Consider the following 22,922-nt stretch of genomic DNA (forward strand, 5'->3'; position numbering starts at 1 on the left):
ATTCTAGTCTTACAAAGGTATATGCCTTGAGGTGACAGCCTATTACTGGTGCAAGTGTGAATGCAATACACCTCTTGTTTTCTGGAAATTAAAGGCCAAGTGTATTAGTTGCATACATTGTGTGTGAGAGTGTGCAAGTCTCAGATAAGTTGCAGTGATGACTTCGCAGTAGGATGCCATACCCTTCCCTGAGGGGAATGCCAGAAATGATTAAGCTATGCAAGAGCAGAGTCAAAAGATTGAGGCAAGTTAGTGACATTTATTGGCATAGATCATGGAAGCGAGAAGGGATCCATTGCTTCGTTGGCTCGTAAATCCTCATGTAGAGAAAGAGTAGCAGAGAGTTTCTTTTGGGGCAACCTAGAGGGTGATAGCCAAAAAGAGATCCCTAGACGCAATTCTTGTTCTTCTGTGGATGATGTTTCCAGGAAGAGCAAGAAACCTTGAAAGAAGACAAGAAGAAGAGGAAAGCAGGTAGTCAATCAGGGAGTTCGCCTTCCAAGAAGAAGAAGGCTAAGTGTTACGCTCTAGTTGAGGTGGCATGACCTCGGAAGAATCAGTCGACATTTCCCTTAAGGATCTACGTTTGTAATATATTTGTTTGCGCTTCATGTAAATGATCGGGAGGGAATTAATGTCGAGGTCCTAGGTGAGGGCTGATAGCACCAGACTAGGTGGATCTAAGGCTAAGGGCCTAATGCAAGCAATGTGCCTAGGGGCAAAGGAAATTAAAGTATCGCAAGAGAGGGGTGAAAAGATGCATTAGGAAAGGCCCTATGATGATGACATGTGGCATCTAGATCCATTTAGGGAGACGGGGCTTGTTGGAGTTAGTGAGAGAGAGAGAATGGACCTTCATGTGATTTTGGATTTTTTCTATTTCTTTGTGAGCTCTCACGCTCTAGCAAGGATTTGGCTGGGAGGATATTCTGTGGTGCTACTCCCGTTATCTGCTGTAGTAAGTAGGAAGTTCGTTTCATTTGGTATCATAGCAAAGGATGGAATGATTCTGCGTTGTGTGTCAAGAAGCGACAAGGTGGGATTTCTGGTTTTGACATCACGATCGATCGGAAGCAGTGCAAGGAAGTGTAGGTAGATTCCGGTGGTCATCGTGGTTGATCGAAGATTCGCGTATCGTTGCAATTGCGTGATTCGACGCAGGTTCAAGGGTCACGTTGCCTGGGGTTCTTCGAGTGCAGAGCGCGAGCCTTGCCATTCACACGATCTAGTAACTTCTCCAACGTTGATTCACAGAATCATAGGAATAGCTTGCTATCCAGACTCAACGCTCACTAACTTCGACCGTGAGTTAGAGTTTGTTGACAGCGGGGGAGTAACGGCGACTCGAGGGTTGACGAATACAGAGAGGGACTCAATGACTAACCATAGGCACGACAGGAGCGAGTGGACCAGGGAGGCGGAACGCACTTGTGAGCGAAAGCGTGACAGAGATACGTATCGAGGGAGCCCTGTGATACTGGGATTCCAAGGTGCAGCATGGCGTGACGCATGGTGGAGCGCTACTCGACGAGTAGCTAGCCACAAATTCAGGACTTGGACAGCGAGGGTGCAACTGAACGCACTTCCTTGGATCGTGCACACAGTGGGATTGCGTATACAGTACAGGAGACTGTTGGTTGGATTTGCATGGATCGAAGAGGGAAGCGGTTTTGAAGGCTGTGACGAAATTGTTGATGACCAGGGGGCTTCTCAAAATCTCTTTCCCTTTTTATTTTAACTCCTTTCCTGAGTTTTCCTGAGTTTTCATGAGGTTATAAAAAGAGTTTCGTGAGGTTTTCATTGATCGTGAGCTTATAAAAAGGTTAGATGCCATAGCAGGTGGTGGATACCAAGGCAGGGTATGATGCAAGAATTTCCCTAGTAGAGGGAAAGTGGTTTGGGGTATATTGTGATATATGCTTGTGTCAAATGCCTAGTTAGTGTGAATCTGGGATTGCAAGTATTCCCTAGAATAGGGAATTGTGTTAGAGTGCCAGTATACTGAATTTTGTCAGTTTGTAAATACAATGTTCTAGTGGTGTTTAAAAAAAAAACAAAACAAAATAAAACACCCATTGACCTGAATGGAAGAAGTAGAAGGAGCTTCCAGGATGGACCCTGTAGAGTCAGGAGTCTGGCCGACCCAGCAGGTGTCGCGTCCAGTAGTTCACACCTTATCTGGTAGGATTTTATTACTTGAGGATGCCTTGCAGCAGTTATTAGCGCAACAGTTACAGGTAAATGCAGGGCAGTCTGAACTTAGAAGAGTGATATACAGTATATTTGTCAGATCTTCTCGGGATGAGAAAGGAAAGGCTCAAATGGAACCGGAGTCTAGTGTCCATACGGTCGAGCCTAGGAAGGCTAAAGTACCTAATATTGCCAATTATAGGCCAGAAAAGTATTCTGGTCGGATGAATGACCGTAGTTTTGATGTCATTGAGACCTGGTTACACAAATGGGACGAGGCGTTCGCCATTTGTGAAATTAGAAATGAAATCAAGAAAATCCGCGAGGCCACCCACATGTTTAGTGAGGCAGCGGTTTGGTAGTGGATTAAACAACAGAAAGATGGTATTGCATCCACTACCTGGGAGGGGTTTAAAAGGGAATTTAGGAAACACTTCTTACCTCCTGATGAAGCATCGCGAGCTTGGGATCAGTATAGAAACCTTCGTCAGAGAAATTTGTCAGTGGCAGACTACACCGATAAGTTTTGAGAGAGCGTAATGAAGGTTGATGAACCCCTACCTCAATCAATCCAAGTGAAAGATTTCATATTTGGATTGAATGATCGGGAAGTTCGGGCTAAGTATGCGAACACGTTGGATGATGCAGTAGCCATAAACCTGAATTATGAAGATGCCAAGGGCAGCAGGCCAAGTGGGTTTGCGGAGGTCGGGACCCAGTATGGGTACTAGAAGAAATCTAGGTTTAAGAAGAAGTGGATTGGTAAAGGGAGTGGTTCTCAGCCGAGTGTTCAAGCCAAGCAGGCGAAACCAGCTGAAACTCCTAAATCAAGTACCACCATTGGAGTGAAGAAAGAGGAAAGTAACACCAATGGTAGCCCGGGTTTGGTCAAAGTCTCCCTTAAACTTAGAGCAAAGAGAAAAAGCGAGGAGAGAAGGCTTATGTTTTGGTTGCCTTCAGCCTCATCAGTGGAAAGATTGTCCACGAAATAAGGATCGTCGAATGGCTGAGATGGTAGTCTCAAAATGCGACGTGGAAATGGAGGGAAGTCCCAGAGCAGAACAGATGCAGATTGAGCTAGCGGGATCTTCTCATAGGTCAGTACCTTGTTTGTTATGTGTGTTTGTTGCTAAGCTAGTAACGAGTGCACCTGATAACATCCTATCTAAGCCTGCATCAACGGGGTATACAGCCTTTAATGATATGGAGTTAATTAAGATGAAAGGGCAAGTGGCCATCTCTGACTGTTTTAGGGATGAGCTACCTTATGGGCTACCTCCAGAGCGAAATGCTCAGCATAAGATCGAACTAATCTCGAGGGCAGAACCTGTAAATAGACCTCCCTATCGAATGAGTTTTACGGAAGAAGCGGAGGTGCAGAGCGGAATGTTCAGCATAAGATCGAACTAATCTCGAGGGCAGAACGTGTAAATAGACCTTCCTATCGAATGAGTTTTACGAAAGAAGCGGAGGTGCGAAGGCAACTGAAAGAATACCTCAAGTTGGGGCAAATTCAACCAAGTTTCTCACCTTTTGCTTCGCCAGTGATATTAAAGAAGAAAAAGGATGATACGTTTCGCCTCTGTATAGATTACAGAGCATTGAATAATATCACTGTTAAGCACAGGTATCCGATGGCTCGGATTGATGATTTGCTAGATGCATTACATGGAGCCGTGATTTTCAGCAAGATAGATCTTAAGTCTGGCTACCATCAAATCCGGATTAGAGCTGAGGATGTGCATAAAACCGCTTTCAGAAGCAGGTTTGGTCATTATGAGTGTTTGGTAATGCCCTTCGGACTTACCAATGCTCTAGCTACATTCGTCATGCTTATGAATGATTTACTACGTCCGTATATCGGAAAGTTTGTAGTACATTTTATTGACGATATTCTAGTGTTCAGTAAAAGTATTACTGAGCATCGTGAACACTTAAGAATAGTGTTCAGTACTTTGAGAAAAGCCAGTCTTGAATATTTAGGATTCATAATTACTCCAGAGGGGGTAGAAATGGATCTAAAGAAAGTGGCTGCGATACTGACTTAGCCAATCCCTCAGAGTGTGACCGCTTTGCGATCATTTTTCGGATTTGTCCAATTTTATAGAAGGCATATCAAAGGATATTCCGAAATAGTATCGCCATTGATTGATCTGACCTCAGATAAAGTACCTTTTATATGGGGACGGAATCAACAAGAAAGTTTTAACACCATAAAACAAGCTGTGGTCACAGGACCGGTGTTAAAAATAGTTGATCCCCAGAAACCGTTGTTCCTGGAAACCGATGCAAGTGGCATTGCGGTAGGAGCAGTTCTTCTTCAAGAGAGAAGGCCAGTAGCCTTTGAAAGCAAGAAGCTTTCGCCCTCTCAGTGAAATTGGCCAACTCATGAATTGGAGTTGTATGCTGTTATCCATGCTTTGAAAACATGGAGGCATTATTTGTATGGTTCAGAGTTTTATGTGGATGTGGATCATGATACTCTGAAACATTTTTATAAACAGCTTGACTTGAGGGGCCGCCAAGCTAGGTGGGTAGAGCTCATGCAGGAGTTTAATTTGACGATTCGGTACCGAAGAGGGAAGGATAATAAGGTTGCTGATGCGTTGTCTCGCATTATGCATAATATGAGTTTTACGGTATTAGAGAGTGCTCTAATGACCGAGATTAGAGAAACTCAAAAGGTGGACAAGTTTGTCTAGAGCTTATGGCCTAAAGCTCATGTGTTTAGACCAGGGAAAGAAAAGGATGACTTGGTATGCAGAAAAGGCCAAACATATGCAAGATATACCATAAGGGATGGTATGCTGAAAAGAAATGGCAAGGTTGTAGTACCTAGTCAGAATGATCTCAGGCAGAGAGTCATTCGACAGTGCCATGATAGCCCATGTGCGTGACATCCAGGAGTCTAGAAGACATATGATCTCGTGAAGCGAGATTTCTTTTGGCCAAATATGAAAAAGCATATTCATGAATATGTGACATGGCGTTTCTCGTGTCAGGTAAGTAAGGCAGAACGGTGAAGCCACCCGTACTTTTGGAGCCCTTGGAAGTACCACTAGGTAAGTGGGAGAGCATTTCCATGGACTTTATTGTGGGTCTGCCTACGACAAAAGGCGGATATGATTCTATCCTTGTGGTGGTTGATCGTCTAACCAAGATGGCTCGCTTCATTTCGACTAGAGAGTCTGTTAGTGCCCCGCAAGTGGCGGATTTGTTTATTAGACATATATTTCGTCTGCATGGATTGCCTAGATCCATAGTGTCAGACAGAGATGTCAGATTTACTGGTCATTTTTGGACAACGGTATTTAAGACACTAAGGACTGAGTTGGGAATGAGTAGTGGGGATCATCCTGAAACGGATGGTCAGACGGAGAGAGTCAATCAAATTTTAGAGGATATGCTTAGAGCATATGTGTCATTGAGGCAACATACGTGGGACAAGTGGTTGCCATTGTTAGAGTTTGCCTACAATGATAGAAAACATTCCTCTACGGAGTTTAGTCCGTTTGAATTGAATTATGGTTATAGACCAGCAAATCCAACTACAGTTGGAATACCTTAGAGAGTGCCTAGTGCCGCGAACTTTGTGGTTATGATGCGGGAGATGCTAGCACTTGCGAGAGCTAATATCCGCGAGGCTATGGATAGAGCCAAGGCGTATGCGGATGAAAACCGGTCTATAAGAGAATTTAAGGAAGGAGAAAAAGTTTTTCTCAGAGTTCCTTCGCACTCGAAGTTGTTAACTTCAGGAGAGTGTGCTAAGTTATCACCTCGATATTGTGGGCCGTGGTTAATTCTAAAGAGAATAGGCAAGGTGGCCTATAAATTAGAATTGCCACAGGGTTGCAAGGTGCACCCGGTTTTTCATGTTTCACGCTTAAAGAAATTTTTACATACAGGTGGCTCACTAATCGAAGGTGTGGTTATGGATAGAGCCAAGGCGTATGCGGATGAAAACCGGTCTATAAGAGAATTTAAGGAAGGAGAAAAAGTTTTTCTCAGAGTTCCTTCGCACTCGAAGTCGTTAACTTCAGGAGAGTGTGCTAAGTTATCACCTCGATATTGTGGGCCGTGGTTAATTCTAAAGAGAATAGGCAAGGTGGCTTATAAATTAGAATTGCCACAGGGTTGCAAGGTGCACCCGGTTTTTCATGTTTCACGCTTAAAGAAATTTTTACATACAGGTGACTCACTAATCGAAGGTGTGGTTTTGTTTCAGGAGATAGAGGATAATGCAAGGGGCAAACCAACAAGAATCTTGGACCGAGGAACAATGCAAGTGCGAAATCGGAAGATACCCATGGTGTCGGTTGCATGGCATGGTCAGCCTCTATTAGAAGATACCTGGGAATCCGTATACCAGTTGCGGAGAGTGTTCCCAGACTTCATCATCGTGTCCACCCTACTTCAATTCACCATTCCAAACCTTATACATAGGGGTCTTTTGTACCAGCTTCTTCTACCCATACCGCTGTTGAAGCACCTAAAGGAGAATCATGAGGCTAGATTCCCATAGCTCCTTGATTGCAGCTTTCTTGTCATAGTCAGGATGGATGGCATTGTCAGTCGTCTTCATCACCGTGGTTCTAGACAGATGAGACCAGCTTGCCACACTCACAGCACACCCTTTGCATGGGAATTCCACATGTGTGAGTTCTCATTAGATATGGTATTATGAACTTTCTGTCCTTAACCGATGTTTTGGATGGACACTCAATCCATAATTCATGTACGAACTTTACAGTCCCATGGGCCATACCTTGCCTCTTGGGGATAGTAATATATAATTATCATCATCATCTCCCTCTCTCTTTGATTTTGATTATTGGTCAGATGGTAATTTTATTTCGAAGTGTGCCTTTAGTTAAAATCTTTGGAATCACGCTTTCACTTATGCACACGTTTCACTTGACCGCGTTTAATAGCAATAATGTCAAGCTCGTTCAGGTAGATGAAGAACTAAAAGATCTGTCTATGTGTAGTTTACTGGCTTGCAAAGTTTGAAAGTATGATACTTTGTAGAGTGCACAGCTTGCTCTGGATGACACACAAATATCTGAAGATGTGTAGCCCTTGAATCCATTCCACTCTCTGTCCTATAAGTCCATACACATACATACACACATACATGCAAGGCTTGCTCCAGATGAGACATGAAAATGTGAAGTTGCATAGCCTCTCGAATCCATTCCACTCCTTGTCCTTTAAGTCCACTACTTGGCCACAGCCAGCCACACACACACACAGTTTTATTGTTGCCAATTTACACCCACACCCACACCCACACCCACACCTGCACCTGCACCTGCACCTACACCTACACGCACACCCACACCCACACCCACACCCACACCCGCCCACGCCCACACCCACACCCACACCCACACCCACACAGTTTTATTGTTGGCAATTTTCTGTGCTGAATTTTAGTTTACAATTCATGACTTGAAGCTGTTATGATATGCTCAGGTTATACGCTCATACCATGGACATTTAAGTGGAGTTTATTGCCTTAATCTACACCCAACACTAGATATTCTTTTGACTGGAGGGCGAGATTCAGTTTGTAGAGTAAGTGGTCACGATCATCTTCTTATTCCTTCAAATATTTTGAGCCAAATATTATGATCTTTTTTGTCATGTCTTTATATTCTGCTAAGGTAGTTGTCAACTAGATTGGGAATTGAAGGTGGCACAGCCTTTGCTGTTAGTATCGATGCTCATATTTCTTTTTTTTTTCAAAGTATTGCCAATGTTAATGCTACAATATTTTTATGGTTTTACAGTTCCAAATTAAACTCATCTGTAGCATTCAATCTAATAATTGCCAAGCTTTAAACATTGTGTGCATGGTGTTATCTCCTCACAGAGGCGTTTATATGCAATTTGCTAACAAGTTTGGAGTTGCATGTGAATGTTCTTGAGCTGCTCTTAACACACTTTATTTTTTGGATGCTCAAGTTTGTGTGGGGGTGTGGATATTATTTGTGAGAGCATTTCTGTATACTATGGTTACACCCACCGTTGGGTGCTTATACATCAGTGGGTATGTCATAGTAGCCAGTCCCTGCTATGTGTGGTGAAGTTTATGGTTTTCAACCTTTGGAGTGACTATCATGAGTAAAATTGGACTATTTTTTGAGTTTTCAGTTCATCTAGATATATGTATTATATTTTGGATAGCTAACTAAGGTGGGATAGTGTTTTCAGTTCATCTAGATATATGTATTATATTTTGGATAGCTAACTAAGGTGGGATAGTGTTTGACTGTGGGAGGAGGGAGGCCCAGTGGGTATAGACTATAAATAGAGCTGGATCCTTGTGTAGGTATGTCAGAGGAGCACATTAGTTTTTTCTTTCAAGAATGTACCTTCTATTAGAAGCTTTGAAAAAATACAAGAGCTCAGCTTTCCGTGAGGCACTGAAAAGGAGGGCTGGCTGTCCTGCAACCTCCTCCTTCGGCTCCCAACTCCCTACCTATGGTACACTGTAAACCAGTGCCAACAGCCAATATGGATGATTCAACAATCAATGGATACCTCTATCTGTGAAAATGTGCTGTAGAGCAACCTAGACGGTGAAGGCATAGCTGCTACCACTTTTCAACACATTAGTTGAAGAGGCATCATGGGCTGTGGCTAAATAGTCAAGGAGAAGTAGAGAAAGGGTAAGGAGCTGCTGTCGGAAGAGGAGGATATCCATGAGAAGGAGTGCCTTCAGAGTGTAAATACTGTCTTGGGGAAGGTGAAACCTTGCTCAAGAGGATATTTGGGAGCTGAAGGAGGTGGAGAGTACCTTGGAGATGTTGAAGCTGAGGGGTAAAAGTCTCTCCAAAGATGGACAGTGAACTTGTGTGGGATATCAGGTTCTGGGTATCTACGTGTCTCGTGAAACACAACTTGGACTATGGTGAGGAAGTAGTGTAGTTGAGGTGCCTCATGCAGAAAAAGGTATCAGATAGGCTCTACAAGGTGGGGAGCATTTTCTACAGGCAAGAGCGAAATTGGCTCCAATACCACTGTAAGAATTCCTAGATTTACTATATTTAGAAATGTGCTAAGGAACAGGAAAGAGAATGAAATAGTAGAGAACAAGGAATATTTGTATTGCTTGAGTGTTTGTAGTGTGTCATCCATACAGTTGGGCCTCTCTTATATAGAGAGTGAAGAGAGACACATGAAAAGGCGTGTACTCAAAAGTGTATGTGCATGAAGAGGTATGTACCCCTTGTGAAGGGTGTGACCCTTGATGAGAGGGTACATTACAATGGTAGTGTCTCTTCAATAGAATGTGTCTCTTGTGAAGGGTTGTGCCTCATAGGTAGTGTCCCGTTGAAAGGGCATACCCTTCCACAAGTGTCCATTCATCAAACCATCCATAAGTCTAAGGTATAGAGTAAGGAATACGTCACAGATCGTGATAGTTTGCAACATTTCTAAGGGAGGTCGGTAACCTACGAGACAGGTGGCTAGCGTAGATCACATCACTATTAAAGGTTAGCATAACTGAACTCAAAACTCTACACTTCACCGAATGTTGGTAAAGTAAAAATCAACAAACACCCCCCCCAAAAAATACAAGGAAAGAAACAGCATGAAAACAATACTCTGAGGACTGCATTTACAATTTCCAGAGAGGTGAGTATATTTAATTTATCTTACAAGTGTTCCAGCGATACAGCTAACTAGGACATGAAGGGGACCCGCTATGAAAGCTCCAATAAGAAGCTAGGTGTCATGCTGTAGCTATAGTTTCAGCACCAAACAAGAGCTCCGATATAGTATCTTATGTCAGATCTCTCCAATACCAGGGTAACATGCTGCTCTGCCGAGATATGAATTCCCACCTTACTTCCAAGGTACCTCATGGTCTATCCAATGAAAATTTGAAGGTCTCACTCCATGCCAAGGTATTCTCCGAGGACAAGAGGAAGCTGCCAGACTTATGCCATTTGATCCATCCTCTTGACCGCAATACCGTCCAATCACTCATCTGGACTAGAGGCTAACCCCTCCACAGAAAGGCAAAAGTACAAAAGCTCAAGTTCTAATCAAATCAAAATCGTAAGAATTACAAGGTGCTGTTGAGTAATAGCCCAGCACCTCAGTTAATTGGTCTCTACCTGATTGAAGTGCAGTGACACAAGAGACCCTGCGGAGCCAAATCAGACGAGGTTATGGACAGATGCTAGACCGTACACAAGGACATGTCACAGACTTCTACAAATTTGAGTCAGTCCCAGGAGTGGAGTAGCGGGAAGAGGGGATGTGGAGTTGTGGAGCCAAAGATATAGAGACCACGCATAGGGCAGAGGCTGACCAGAGTACACATGATGGAGGTCTAGCCTATCCCAGAGGGGATCCTCAAAGTCGAGGGGTCACTCTTGATATGGCGAGTGGATACAGAGATCATGGAGACCACGCCCCCCACCTCAGCGAGAGACGAGTTGGCAGAGATAGATATGAGGCATCCTCATTGTTGGAATTATATCTATAATTCAGCAGTGACCAATGTAATATAATAAGTTAGTTAGGGGCACTTTTCCCTCATTTAGAGGTTTTTCCCCCTAACTGCAGTTAGTTCACTAACTATGGTTAGTGACTACTAAGGTTTTGTCACTATGACAAAACCTTATCTACACTACTTTGAGTTGTACTCTTTTTACACACTCTATTGAGCATCTACAGCTTCCAAGCTCTTGACTCTCTCACTCTCTCTAGCTCTCACACTCTTTGGCTCTCATTCTTTCTATTCCTTCATTTGGTATCAGAGCCTGGTGCTCCTTGCTCCCTCCAGCTTCAACCATTGCCTCGACTTTCAGCCTCAGCAAATCTGACCGTACAGTCCGTACGACTGTACGGATTTCTAAGACTGCCGTTCGCCGTACAGCTCTGAGTTTCCGTACCTGCAACCGTACCTCGCCGTACGCCGTACAGCTCGGAGCTCCCGTACATCGCCGTACGATCCTGTCGCCTGCCGCTCAGACATCGCCGTACGATTCCGCCGTCGACCTGTACTGTTGGTACCTGTACTGCATTTGCTTTTTGCTGTACCTGTCATCTGCAGCGCCGTACACCGTGGACAGATACCGTACGGTATCTGTCGTGGTCACCGTACCTGTACGGCACTTCCCGTACAGTGCCGTACAATCTGTACGGCACTTCCGTACACTATTCAGTACAATTTGTACTGAATCTCAGTACAGTACAGCAGCAATTCTTCTTGGTTCTGGACAAAAGATTTGCAGGTGTCTCTTGGCTGGTCATCTTTGATTTTTGGCAGGCTGAGTTTGCAGACAGCCATTGTTTGGCTAAGTATTCTGCAAGAACATTTGGGGCATTTTGCAGATTGAAGCCATTGCAATCATTGGGCAATTTTGAAGCTATCACAAGAGCAAAATTGCAGATTCATCTGAAATTTGGGGCTTTTGTTTTAAAATTGCAGATTTGGGACTTTTGACATTTTTACCCCTTTCTGGCTGCAATTTCTAGCTACAAATTGGGGCTTTTGTGTTTGGAGAGCATTTTTTGGAGTATTCAGTATATACTGCCTTTATTGGAGTGTTTGGAACACTTTTGGCAGATTTTGGAGAGTGTTCTATGCTTGGACAGATTTCTGACAGCTCAAGTGCAGAAATCTAAGTTGCTTATACAGCCCGTGCTTTGGTGTGGTTTGGGAGTTGTGCATTTTATTCCCAGTAAGGGAATTCAGCTTTGTATCTGCTTCAATTCCTTTTTCAGATATGGCCCATCAAAATCAGAATGATTTTCAGTTCGGTGGTCTTTCTCAGGAAGACAAATTGGATGGTACCAACTACTCCCTCTGGAGTTTTATGGTACGTAATATTCTGATTTCTCGCAATTTATGGGATTATGTCAATGGGGATGAAATCCGACCAGCAGATATTGCACCTGCTACCCCTCCTCATCAAGGAGGTGGAAGAGGTCGTGCACAAGGTGCAGCTGCAGGACAAGTTGTTGGTGCAGCTACAGTTAATACTCCTGAACAAAAGAGATGGGATTCACGAGATGCCTTAGCTTTGTCTTGCATCTCTCTTTCAGTGAAAAGATCAATCATTCCGCATATCCGGTCGTGTAAGACCTCCAGGGCAGCGTGGGATATTTTGGAAAGCATGTATGCAGCACGGAATGATGCCAGGGTATCTTTTTTAAAAAGAGAGTTGACCAATACACATATGGAGGAGGGTGACTCCATGTCAGCCCACCTCACTAAGCTACAGGATCTCAGAGAGCAGTTGTTAAATATAGATGAAATTATTCCTGATTCAGAGATGATTACAACCACTCTGAATTCTCTTCCTGAGTCTTATCTCAGCTTTCATACTTCGCTGAATTTATCATTGAGGGGGGGTGCAAATCCTCTTTCTTTTCATGAGCTGATAGGACTTCTGCTTTAGGAAGAGCAGACCAGGAAAAATTTGGCTTCACGTGCAGGTGAACAAGCCATGCTCTCAAAATTCAAATCAAAAACAAAGGGACAGGCAAAAACAGCAGCAAATCAGCCTTCCAGTGGGTCAGGACAGCCTTCACAAAAGGCTAAAAGTGATGCTAGCAAGCCCAAAAAGAAGGGTTTCTGTCACTACTGCAAAAAGCCAGGTCATCACATAGCAGAATGCAGGAAAAGGATTGCAAAGGAAAAGAAAAACAGCTCAGGAATGGCTGTTTCAGATTCAGCCCCTTGTGCATCTGACAGTGGGGATGCTGCAGCCAACTTTGTTGGTCAAGATTATGCCTTTTTATCTTGCATTTCTGATTCTAGGTTGGCTGTTCCAGATGCTCGGGATAGTACAGCTTCATGCAGTGATGACACTTATGCATTTTTGACTTGCAGTTTTGACTCTTCTTCAGATGCATCTGCTTTCAGTGTTGATGAAACACTGAACATCTGGTATTTTGACAGCGGTGCATCCAAGCACATCACTTCGAGAAAGTCTCTTTTTACTTCCTTGCATCCACCTCCTGTTGGTAAGAAAGTCACTTGTGCCAATAACTCCTCATATTCAGTACGTGGCACAGGAGAAGTTGAGCTCACTGCCATTGATGGCTCAATTTTCAGACTTTCTGATGTTTTATATGTGCCTGGCATAACCAAAAATCTCCTTTCAGTGTCCACTCTTAACAGAGATGGATTTCAGGTCATCTTTGAGGATGACAAATGTGCTGTCCGGGACAGGGAAGCTAACAATGCCTTAATGTTATCTGGTACTCTGCTGCGTGGGCTTTTTCAGCTTGATATTTTTCAGAAAAGAGCAGCTCATGCTTTGGCAATTTCTTCCCCTACAGTTGCCATGCAAAATGCAGAATTATGGCATGCCAGATATGGCCACATGAATTACAACAGCTTGATGACACTTCAGAAATTTTCAATGGTTGATGCATTGCCCCCTCTGGAGATACCTCCTCCACATCCCTGTGAAGGGTGCATTTTAGGTAAAATGCATAGATTTCCCTTCAAAAAGGATGGTTCAGTTAAAGCTGTTCGAAAATTGCAGCTTATACACAGTGATGTCTGTGGTCCCATGAGGACTCCTTCATTGGGTGGTCATCTCTACTTTGTCACATTTATTGATGACTACTCCAATTTTACTTGGGTTTATGGGCTGAAAAAGAAATCTGAAGTGTTCACAGTGTTTAAACACTTTTCAGCCATGGTTGAAAATGAAACCGGGCTCAAGATACAGATATTACGCACAGATAGAGGTGGGGAATACCTATCTGCAGAATTTGATGCTTTCCTCAAACAAAAGGGTATTGTGCATCAGCTCACAGTCAAGCTGACCCCTCAGCAAAATGGCAAAGCTGAGAGGAAAAATAGAACCCTCATGGAGATGGACAGATGTATGCTGAAAAGCAAACACATGCCTCATAAATTCTGGTTAGAGGGTTTGATGTGTGCCAATTACATTTTGAACAGGGCTCCCACTAAGGCTTTAAAAACAAAAACACCTTTTGAGGTCTGGAATGACAGGAAGCCTTCAGTGGATCACTTCCGAGTATTTGGATGCCTTGCCTATGCACATGTGCCAGTTGAATTTAGGCACAAATTGTCAGATAAAGCCATCAAATGCATATTTGTTGGATACAGTGCAGAAAGCAAGGGGTATCGTCTCTACAATCCTGCTACACGCAAAATCATTGTAAGTAGAGATGTGATATTTTCTGAAAATTCAGCTTACACTCAGGCTGATTTTCAAATGCCTTCACCTTCAGAAGATGTATTTCAAGGGTTGCTACCCATTGCATTGGGTTCCCCTGCTGATTTTTCTGATCCACATCAGAATTTACAGCAACCTTCAAATGCTTCAGTTCCGCCACGGGATGTCATGCCTCCTCCACAGGAAGTGGAACAAGTTGTACAGCAAGAAATTGCAGACATACATGCAGCCAAAACAGTCCCAAACTGGCTGTTGCAGACTCTCCGGGAGAGTAAACTTGATGCCCCGTTACCTGGCAGGACTCGCAGTGCAGCAAGGCACATGGAAGGTGCTAATTCAGTGGAATCAGCATATGCAGGTACTCTCCTTGATGAAGAGGAGCCTGCCACATTTGAAGAGGCACAAGGTAATGTGCATTGGATGAATGCCATGCACGATGAGTTGCAGTCCATTGCCAAAAATCAGACTTGGGATGTTGTGGACTTGCCACCGGGTAAACATGCTATTGGAACCCGATGGGTATTTAAAGTCAAACGGAAGCCAGATGGCTCCATTGACAGATATAAAGCCAGGCTGGTTGCTAAAGGCTATGCTCAAAAAAAGGGCATAGATTATGAGGAGACTTTTGCTCCTACATCCCGGATGACCACCATCCGATCAATAATTGCAATGGCTGCACATTTTGAGTGGAATGTTCATCAGTTGGACATCAAAACAGCCTTCTTAAATGGGGACTTGCTGGAAGAGGTGTATGTCAAACCACCTCCGGGTTTTGAAATTACAGCAAATGCACTTCAAGTCTGCAAGCTTAATAAAGCTTTATATGGGCTGAAACAGGCCCCTCGTGCATGGTATGCCAAAATACATGCCTTTTTGACCAGCAAGGGGCTGCACAATAGTCCTACTGAGAGCACCCTCTACATCAAGATGGATGGGGGGGAAATATTAGTCATCCTTCTTTATGTTGATGACTTACTGCTCACAGGGTCCAATGACGACAAAATTGCAGATTTCAAAACTGATTTGCAGACCCACTTTGATATGTCAGATTTGGGGCTGCTTCATTTTTATTTGGGGATCCAGTTCTCTCATGAGAGACGTGGCACTGTTATGTCTCAGTCCAAGTATGTTCAGAAACTTTTGGACAGATTTAACATGCAAGAGTGTAAGCCCATATCTACTCCTATGGAACCAGGGCTGAAACTTACAATGCATGATGCAGGAGAATCAGTTGATGCCACACTTTACAGTCAAGCTGTTGGATGCCTCATATATCTCTGCAATACTAGGCCTGATATTCAGTTTGCAGTATCTCAGGTGAGCAGGTATATGCACAGCCCTAAAACTATGCATTGGCAGGCAGTTAAGCGCATCTTCCGTTATTTGCAAGGCACCAAGTCTTTTGGCTTACTATTTCCCAGGGGGGGTGACTTACAGATGCATGCCTACAGTGATTCAGATTGGGCTGGTGATTATGACACTAGGCAGTCCACTAGTGGCAATTGTTTCTTTTTGGGAAAATCTTGCATTTCATGGCTAAGCAAGAAACAATCTACAGTGGCTACCTCATCATGTGAAGCTGAGTACAGGGCAGCTTTCACAGCAACAGTGGAATGTGTCTGGCTGAGACGTTTATTTGCTGATCTTTATCTGTCTTTGGAGGGTCCTTCTCCAATTCTCACTGATAGTCAGAGTGCCATTGCAGTGGCAAAGAATCCAGTGTTTCATGCTCGCACGAAGCACATTGAGGTTCACTATCATTACGTCAGAGAGAAGTTACATGCAGGAGAGATCAGTATGATCTTTGTGTCCACACATGACAATGTTGCAGATATCTTCACCAAAGCACTACCACGTGAGAAGTTTGAGGCATTTCGCAGTGCCCTGAACTTATATCCATTTGGTGATTGATCAGCCTTGTACATGACATTGGCACTGCAGGGGGGTGTTGGAATTATATCTATAATTCAGCAGTGACCAATGTAATATAATAAGTTAGTTAGGGGCACTTTTCCCTCATTTAGAGGTTTTTCCCCCTAACTGCAGTTAGTTCACTAACTATGGTTAGTGACTACTAAGGTTTTGTCACTATGACAAAACCTTATCTACACTACTTTGAGTTGTACTCTTTTTACACACTCTATTGAGCATCTACAGCTTCCAAGCTCTTGACTCTCTCACTCTCTCTAGCTCTCACACTCTTTGGCTCTCATTCTTTCTATTCCTTCACTCATATCCCACCAGAGGGCTGCCATGGCATGTGGATCATAGTTGATAGTCGCTCACATCCCCTGCTCTCTTGGGATTTCTGAGTTTTGAATTTTGAGTTTTAGTTCTAGTTCTAGTTCTTGAGTTTCTTATCTTAGTATAGCACTCAGCAAGGGACCTAGCGAGCCCTTTCCTCAGCCCATAGTGGCTTGTATGAGCTACTTTTTGATTGTTCCTTGTCTCATAGGCCTGTGAGGACTCCCGAAGACATTAATATATCTTCCTTCCTTTTCTTTCTAATTAGTTGTTGTTAGGTGGGATGGCTTTGTTTTATTCATGGTCTTCAAGTGTGCTGAGTTTATGCATTGAGCAAGAATCCGTGAAGCATATAGTTTTCAGGTGTAGAGGCTTAGCACGCTGAGGTCACAAACAGGAATGAATATTAAGTTATTAGCTTTTAGAGAAGAATGGTCTGCATACTTTGGCTTAGCTGTTGACTTTTCTAGGTTTACATCAATAGGCTTATGCGAACAGTAGTACGGGGGTTAACATTTTGATCTTGAAATTGGTAACAGGTTTGGGACATGCGGACAAAGGCCCAAATTTTTGCTCTGTCTGGACATGAAAATACTGTTTGCTCAATTATCACCCAGGCCACGGTACCATATACTTCCATTATTTTTGTTTTATGGTCAAGTACAAAGGACATTGATTTCTAGGCCTTCCAATTTCCTTGCTCTACAGTTGCTTAATACATAGGCCATAATCAGCTTTTCAACTCTTCAGGATCCTCAAGTTGTGACTGGATCCCATGATACAACCATCAAGCTTTGGGATCTCGCAGCAGGTTGACTTTTTTAAAAGTCATACTCACTTGAATTTTTTCCTTCTAATATTCGTTGTCTTGGTTTACAAACTTTTTTATTGTATTATGTATGTTTGCAGGCAAGTCCATGTCAACTCTGACATTCCACAAGAAGTCTGTGCGAGCACTTGCAATGCATCCTTTTGAGTAAGTCATCTTCCTACTGCAAGCTTTTACACTAAGCTGTCCTGGTAGGTTATTCATTCATTTGAAAGAGGATAACATCGAAAATTTTCTGTTTTTCTTTGCTTCTCCCCTTGGAAATATGACTGCTCTTGCATAAAGAGGCACACTAACTTGTGCGTCGGAAGACCCTGTAATCCCCAATTCTGTTGAGTGTTACATCATACCCTTAGTACAAAGCAGAATATATCACACTTGTATTTTGCAGGCACAGTTTTGCATCTGCTTCTGCGGACAACATCAAAAAATTCCGTCTTCCGAAAGGCGAATTTTTGCATAACATGTTGTAAGTATACACATTATTATAATTAGGGGTTTTAGATGATCCTAAAGATGTGGTGTTTTTAATCTGTATGGTAGATTTGCATTTACTTTTGCAAGCATATGATTGAACAGAGGCTAATTTCGAACACGTTGCATAGGACTGGAAACACTGTGACCAGTCTATGGATTTAGATGTCTAACTGTGCCTGCTGCGCTTGGTTTTAGATCATCATTGTACTCCTCAAATGCAGGTGGAGCATTGATCTCTGACATCCCACACTCATCACCACAATTAGATGAGCGGGAGGTTGATAACCATCCATAACAAAACCAGGCATCTACATTTTAATGCACTCTCAACTCAATAACATTGGCACAGTCCCTTGCTCAATGTCCAATTGATGTATATATACTAGAAGAACTCATGCCTCGCGCATCTAAGTGGCTTTGTAATCCAAGCCTTAGTTGATGGCTCAATAGTGAGATCAGGATCGAGTCCTTGTGTGCCCTAGTATGTGACCATGCCATGGTCCTAAGCACCTCCAATGCTCCCATCTTGTATCTTGTAGCATGGATACCTTGGTTCTGACTAGGTTTCTGAAGTCATCCATTTCACCCAGCCTCCATCAACTCTGATACGTTCTTGATGTGTATCCCTGTGCATGAATGTGATCCTGTCATCTCCGTCATGAATGTTCTTTCTTTCACTACACAGGCCAAACCTTCTCCCTATCCAAGTCTCACACATCAGCAAGAAGAGTTCAGCCCATACCACATCAGGCTCGGATTTCGTCTTGTCTTCAGGCTTTTTCCCTTTCCTTTTCCATCTTTGTCTTTTTAACATCTCTAAAAAATGTAACGTAGCTTTAGGGACATGCATCACTCAGCTTTTCAAACACAGAGACCACCTTGAAACACATGATGCCACATAAAAGTCTGTTCCCCTCCCACTATAGGAGGAGCCTATCTGTTTTTATGATAATACATTCTCGTCGTCCTCCTCCTCTCTGTTTTACGTGAAAATGCACTGGGAATCCAGTTGTGGAAATGACAATCAGAAAATTGAAGGTAGCTTCTTTGCCTCCTCAAAAATACAGGTCACAATTCACTTTCACGATCTATGGAGTGCAGACCTAAGGCTAGGTTCTGGTAGAGCAACAACGGTGAAATAGAACCACACAAGGTGCAATGAAACAGTCATGTATGCATGGCAACGTCCATGTGCTTACAAAGGTTTCTATGTGTGAGCAGAGTCGCACGCTCTTCAATCTCAATATAAGAGATGCCTCATTCTATGGATCACAGAACATTACACTTCTTCATTGTATGGGCTTTCATTATAGTGTCCTTTTTGTAGCTCGATAATGATATAAGATGATTGGAATTTCTTACATTGAATACGCCGAATTAAAAAATAAGGTTCAAATGGAAAATTATGATATGAGTCATGAAGTTGGGTTTATGCCAACATCGAAGGTCACATATATGCTACGCTGTCAAGGATTTTTGCCCTTGGGCTAGATATTTTACTGAGACATACTTCTCAAAGTTTCTAGGGGGCAAAATGCATTTTCTCCCTTTAAAAGAATATAAAAGTCAATCTATAAGCACTGCAAGCAATCTCATTCTTGGTCAACTCAACCTCCTCATCATTGTATTCGTCATAAATTTCCGCGTGCATGCCTCTGTAAGACTAGAATACACCCGAAATATGAAAGAACAATGAAGAGGGAAAGGCAAACTAGGAACACACGCATACAAAAGGCAAAGAGGGGGGTAGCCAACAAACTGAAACCCATACATAAACAAAAATGGAGTCAGCTTAGTAGCTCAAACCTCTCCGTGCTCTTTCTAACCAAGGCAACGATTATGTTCTCGTGAAATAACCTATCATGAATTGTGGAAAAAGAGTCATTGGGCATTGATGCTTCTCCAAGACGTAGATATAGGGCGATATCTACCTATCAAATATCCAAGGTAGAGACCTATGCTAGCTAGGATAAGGTCTAGGCATACGTGACATATCATATCAACTAGGACAGCTGAGACTGCCATAAGTTGGGACCTTCTTAGCAATGACCTCAATGCCACTATTTTCAAGGCTTCGCTTGAACTAGATGTTTATGGATCAACTCATAACTGTGTGTCAAGAGATGGTCCTGATGTACTCTTATCCTCACGACAAATGGTAGTGCAAACTCGCGTCTCTCATTGGATAAGGGTACCTAGCCTATGAATACCATCTATGGCCTTGGCGAATGTCATCTTAAGGAGATATTCTTCTCTAAAGAGATCTGTCTTGGTGAATGTCATCTTGGGGAGATATACTTCTCTCAAGAGATCTGTCTTGGATATTGTATGGCCTTGGCGAATTTCATCTTGAGGAGATACACTTCTCTCAAAAAATATGTCTTGGATATTGTTGCTTTGGAGAAAAGTGGCCTTGTGGGGAGGACTCCTATGACGCCTATAGATGGGATGCAAAATATCCTAGCTCGAGATGGTGGGTGTGCAGCATGTTGATCCCTCTAACACTATCTCACCCATCCACAAGGCAGGGGATCCCATGGGCCCGAAGAACTACATGACCATTATGATTGGACATGTCATGTCCAAGATTTATGCATCAGTACTTGACTCGGAGGTTAGTAGACTTGCAAAGTGTCGAGGACTTACAGCAACAGGATAGGCCGGATTTCGGCGTGATCATGGAACCATGGACCACATTCTCACGCTTAGATGTATCATCAAGGAGGCGACGTCATGGAAGCAGAGGGTTTATTGTTGCTTCGTGGATTTTCGCAAGGCATTTGAGACGGTTCCAAGAGCCCGCCTCATACGGCGCATATAAGACTTGGGTTATGACCAGGAGATCATTTGGGCTGCCATGGCACTTTACGAGAGAGTTTCAGGCAAAGTTCGGGCAGGATCCGGGTGGACAGATGAGATCATGAGCACCATCAGGGTCAAACAAGGGTGTCCTTTGTCGCCTACCTTGTTTGGCCTCTACATTGACGAGCTTGAGACAGTGATGCAGACACAAGGGGGTGTAGGTTGCTCTCTTGCGGGCACGCTGATCCAAATATTGCTCTACACAGATGATGTGGCTCTCTTGTCTTCCTCATCAGAGAGGCTCTAGAGACACCTAGACGCACTACAGTCCTTTTGTGAGTCTCATGATTTGAAGGTCAACCTGGGTAAAGCCAAGGTCGTCATCTATCCTGAGCATGTAAGGAATCATAAAACGATTGTCTTAAAGATGCTCAAAAGAACTGATATTAGGCAAGACAATGATCACTAAAGACTCGATGATTGCGTTCATTTTATAGAGTCCATTGTGCCCAATAATGAACCCAATAAAACAAAAGATCAAATCCTTGCCGCATAGGATGAAAGCCAAACCGCTAGAAATTCCTACCAAAAGATGCACTGGGGAAACGAGCCTGTAGCCACTGCTGTAATAAAAGCAAGAAATCATGGGACTTTGGGCAGTGCCAAAACAGATGAGGCATAGACGCCCGTATAGACAGATGTCATCGACAAGTCATCATGCGTTAGGAGTAGTTCACATTTGAGGGTTCACCTATTGAGATAGTTTCATCATACACTTATCTTGGGGTTATCTTCTCCGGACCCAGCTTCACTATAAGACCCGCGATGCATGCACGCTTGAGTAGAGGGCATGCTTCATTGGTCAGACCAGAGAGGCAGTGCTTCCGCTCGCACTTTTAGGATCCACGCACCAAGGGGTTGCTTTTTGACTCCTTGGTTCGCCCAGCAAGGATGTATGGCAACCCTTGTTGGGGGCCAGATTTGTCGGATACAGAGTAGGCCCGTGTGGAGCAGCTACAAGTTCTCATGTTATCACGGATGATTCGTGGTAAGCCATCCGTTCCTCACTAGATCATTCAGGTTGAGTTTGGGTCACCTCCTTTACAGCTAGATGCTGCATTTCAGGTCATCACGTATCTGTACCGAGTTAGGGAATATGGGATCATACCTCAGGGCGTAGCAGGCTACCATGGATAGCTCTATCCTCTTCTATGGCACTTGCAGTAGGAGGAGACCAGAGGTGCTGGTATGCACGTACAGAGAGATGGTTTGAGCGACTGGGGCTCCACATGGATAGATTACCTCTCTTCCAGTATAGCATGGATGCTCCGTTTTCTCCCCTCCTATCACACGAGGTCAACCAGGTTATCCGTGAGGATCTACTACAGCTACACACATTTCGGACCTAGTTGGGACCGAGTGAACTCCCAGTGAAGCTTAGCTTCTACAGAGATCACTTCTTACATATCACAGCAGAGGGTTTCATTGACCCACCAGGATACACGCAGATTCACCTACCCCACTCGCTGAGGATCTCTCTTGGGCTGTTCCGGGTCTCTTCACACAGACTTCGCATCGAGAGCAGAAGAGCAGAGCGACTACCTAGGGAGAGGCACATATGCACACTGTGTGAGACATGCAGGAGGTTGAGACAGAGGAGCATTTCATCTTCAGGTGTCCTGTGTACTATGAGATCTGAGGGCGCTTCCACTGCCTCTTCAGGGATAGTTATGGAATTTTGGCCCGTTTCCTCTCCTACCCAGACCAGCGGTGTTTGGCAGGTTTCATTCATGAGGCACTTAGACACCGCGAGAGGATACTTTGAGCATGGAGACAGGAGCAGACTTCTTCCTCGGTTGATCCCTCTGAAAGCTCTATCACGGAGTTCTTTCAACTAGATCACATGGACCCCCACGAGACGAGGCCTCGACATGACGGTGACCCAAAGTCTGTGACCCGGCAGCTCAAACAGAGGGTCGACACACAGATCACACTTGGAGACATCCCCTCCTTGTTTAGAGTTGGAGCCCGACCGACGGGGGTCACAGTAGCTCTGGTCAGACGCAGAGCTACGACCAGGAGATGTGCCAGGACCGCACCTCTGAGTGGCCGACAACACTCTATTGCCGACTTCATGCCTCCACTGCCTCATCCATCCTGATATGTTGCTTCTGCCGATGATGTGATGATATTGATGA

At 43.8% G+C, this 22,922-nt stretch overlaps 1 protein-coding gene across 1 annotated transcript in view; it reads left to right on the forward strand.

Moving 5' to 3' along the window:
• The window catches only part of LOC147886896 (protein pleiotropic regulatory locus 1-like), an 89,859-nt gene that overhangs the window by 58,716 nt on the left and 8,221 nt on the right, over positions 1 to 22,922 (forward strand). The window contains exons 10-14 of the mRNA XM_087394159.1: positions 7,666 to 7,767; positions 17,156 to 17,239; positions 17,367 to 17,427; positions 17,526 to 17,592; positions 17,837 to 17,914. Coding sequence (XP_087250285.1) covers positions 7,666 to 7,767; positions 17,156 to 17,239; positions 17,367 to 17,427; positions 17,526 to 17,592; positions 17,837 to 17,914 — 392 coding nt within the window. The remainder of the gene's footprint in view (positions 1 to 7,665; positions 7,768 to 17,155; positions 17,240 to 17,366; positions 17,428 to 17,525; positions 17,593 to 17,836; positions 17,915 to 22,922) is intronic.

This window comes from Dipteris shenzhenensis, chromosome 23 (assembly GCF_047967505.1).
Source record: "Dipteris shenzhenensis isolate YYH24624 ecotype China chromosome 23, Dip_SZ_1.0, whole genome shotgun sequence".
NCBI lineage: Eukaryota > Viridiplantae > Streptophyta > Polypodiopsida > Gleicheniales > Dipteridaceae > Dipteris > Dipteris shenzhenensis.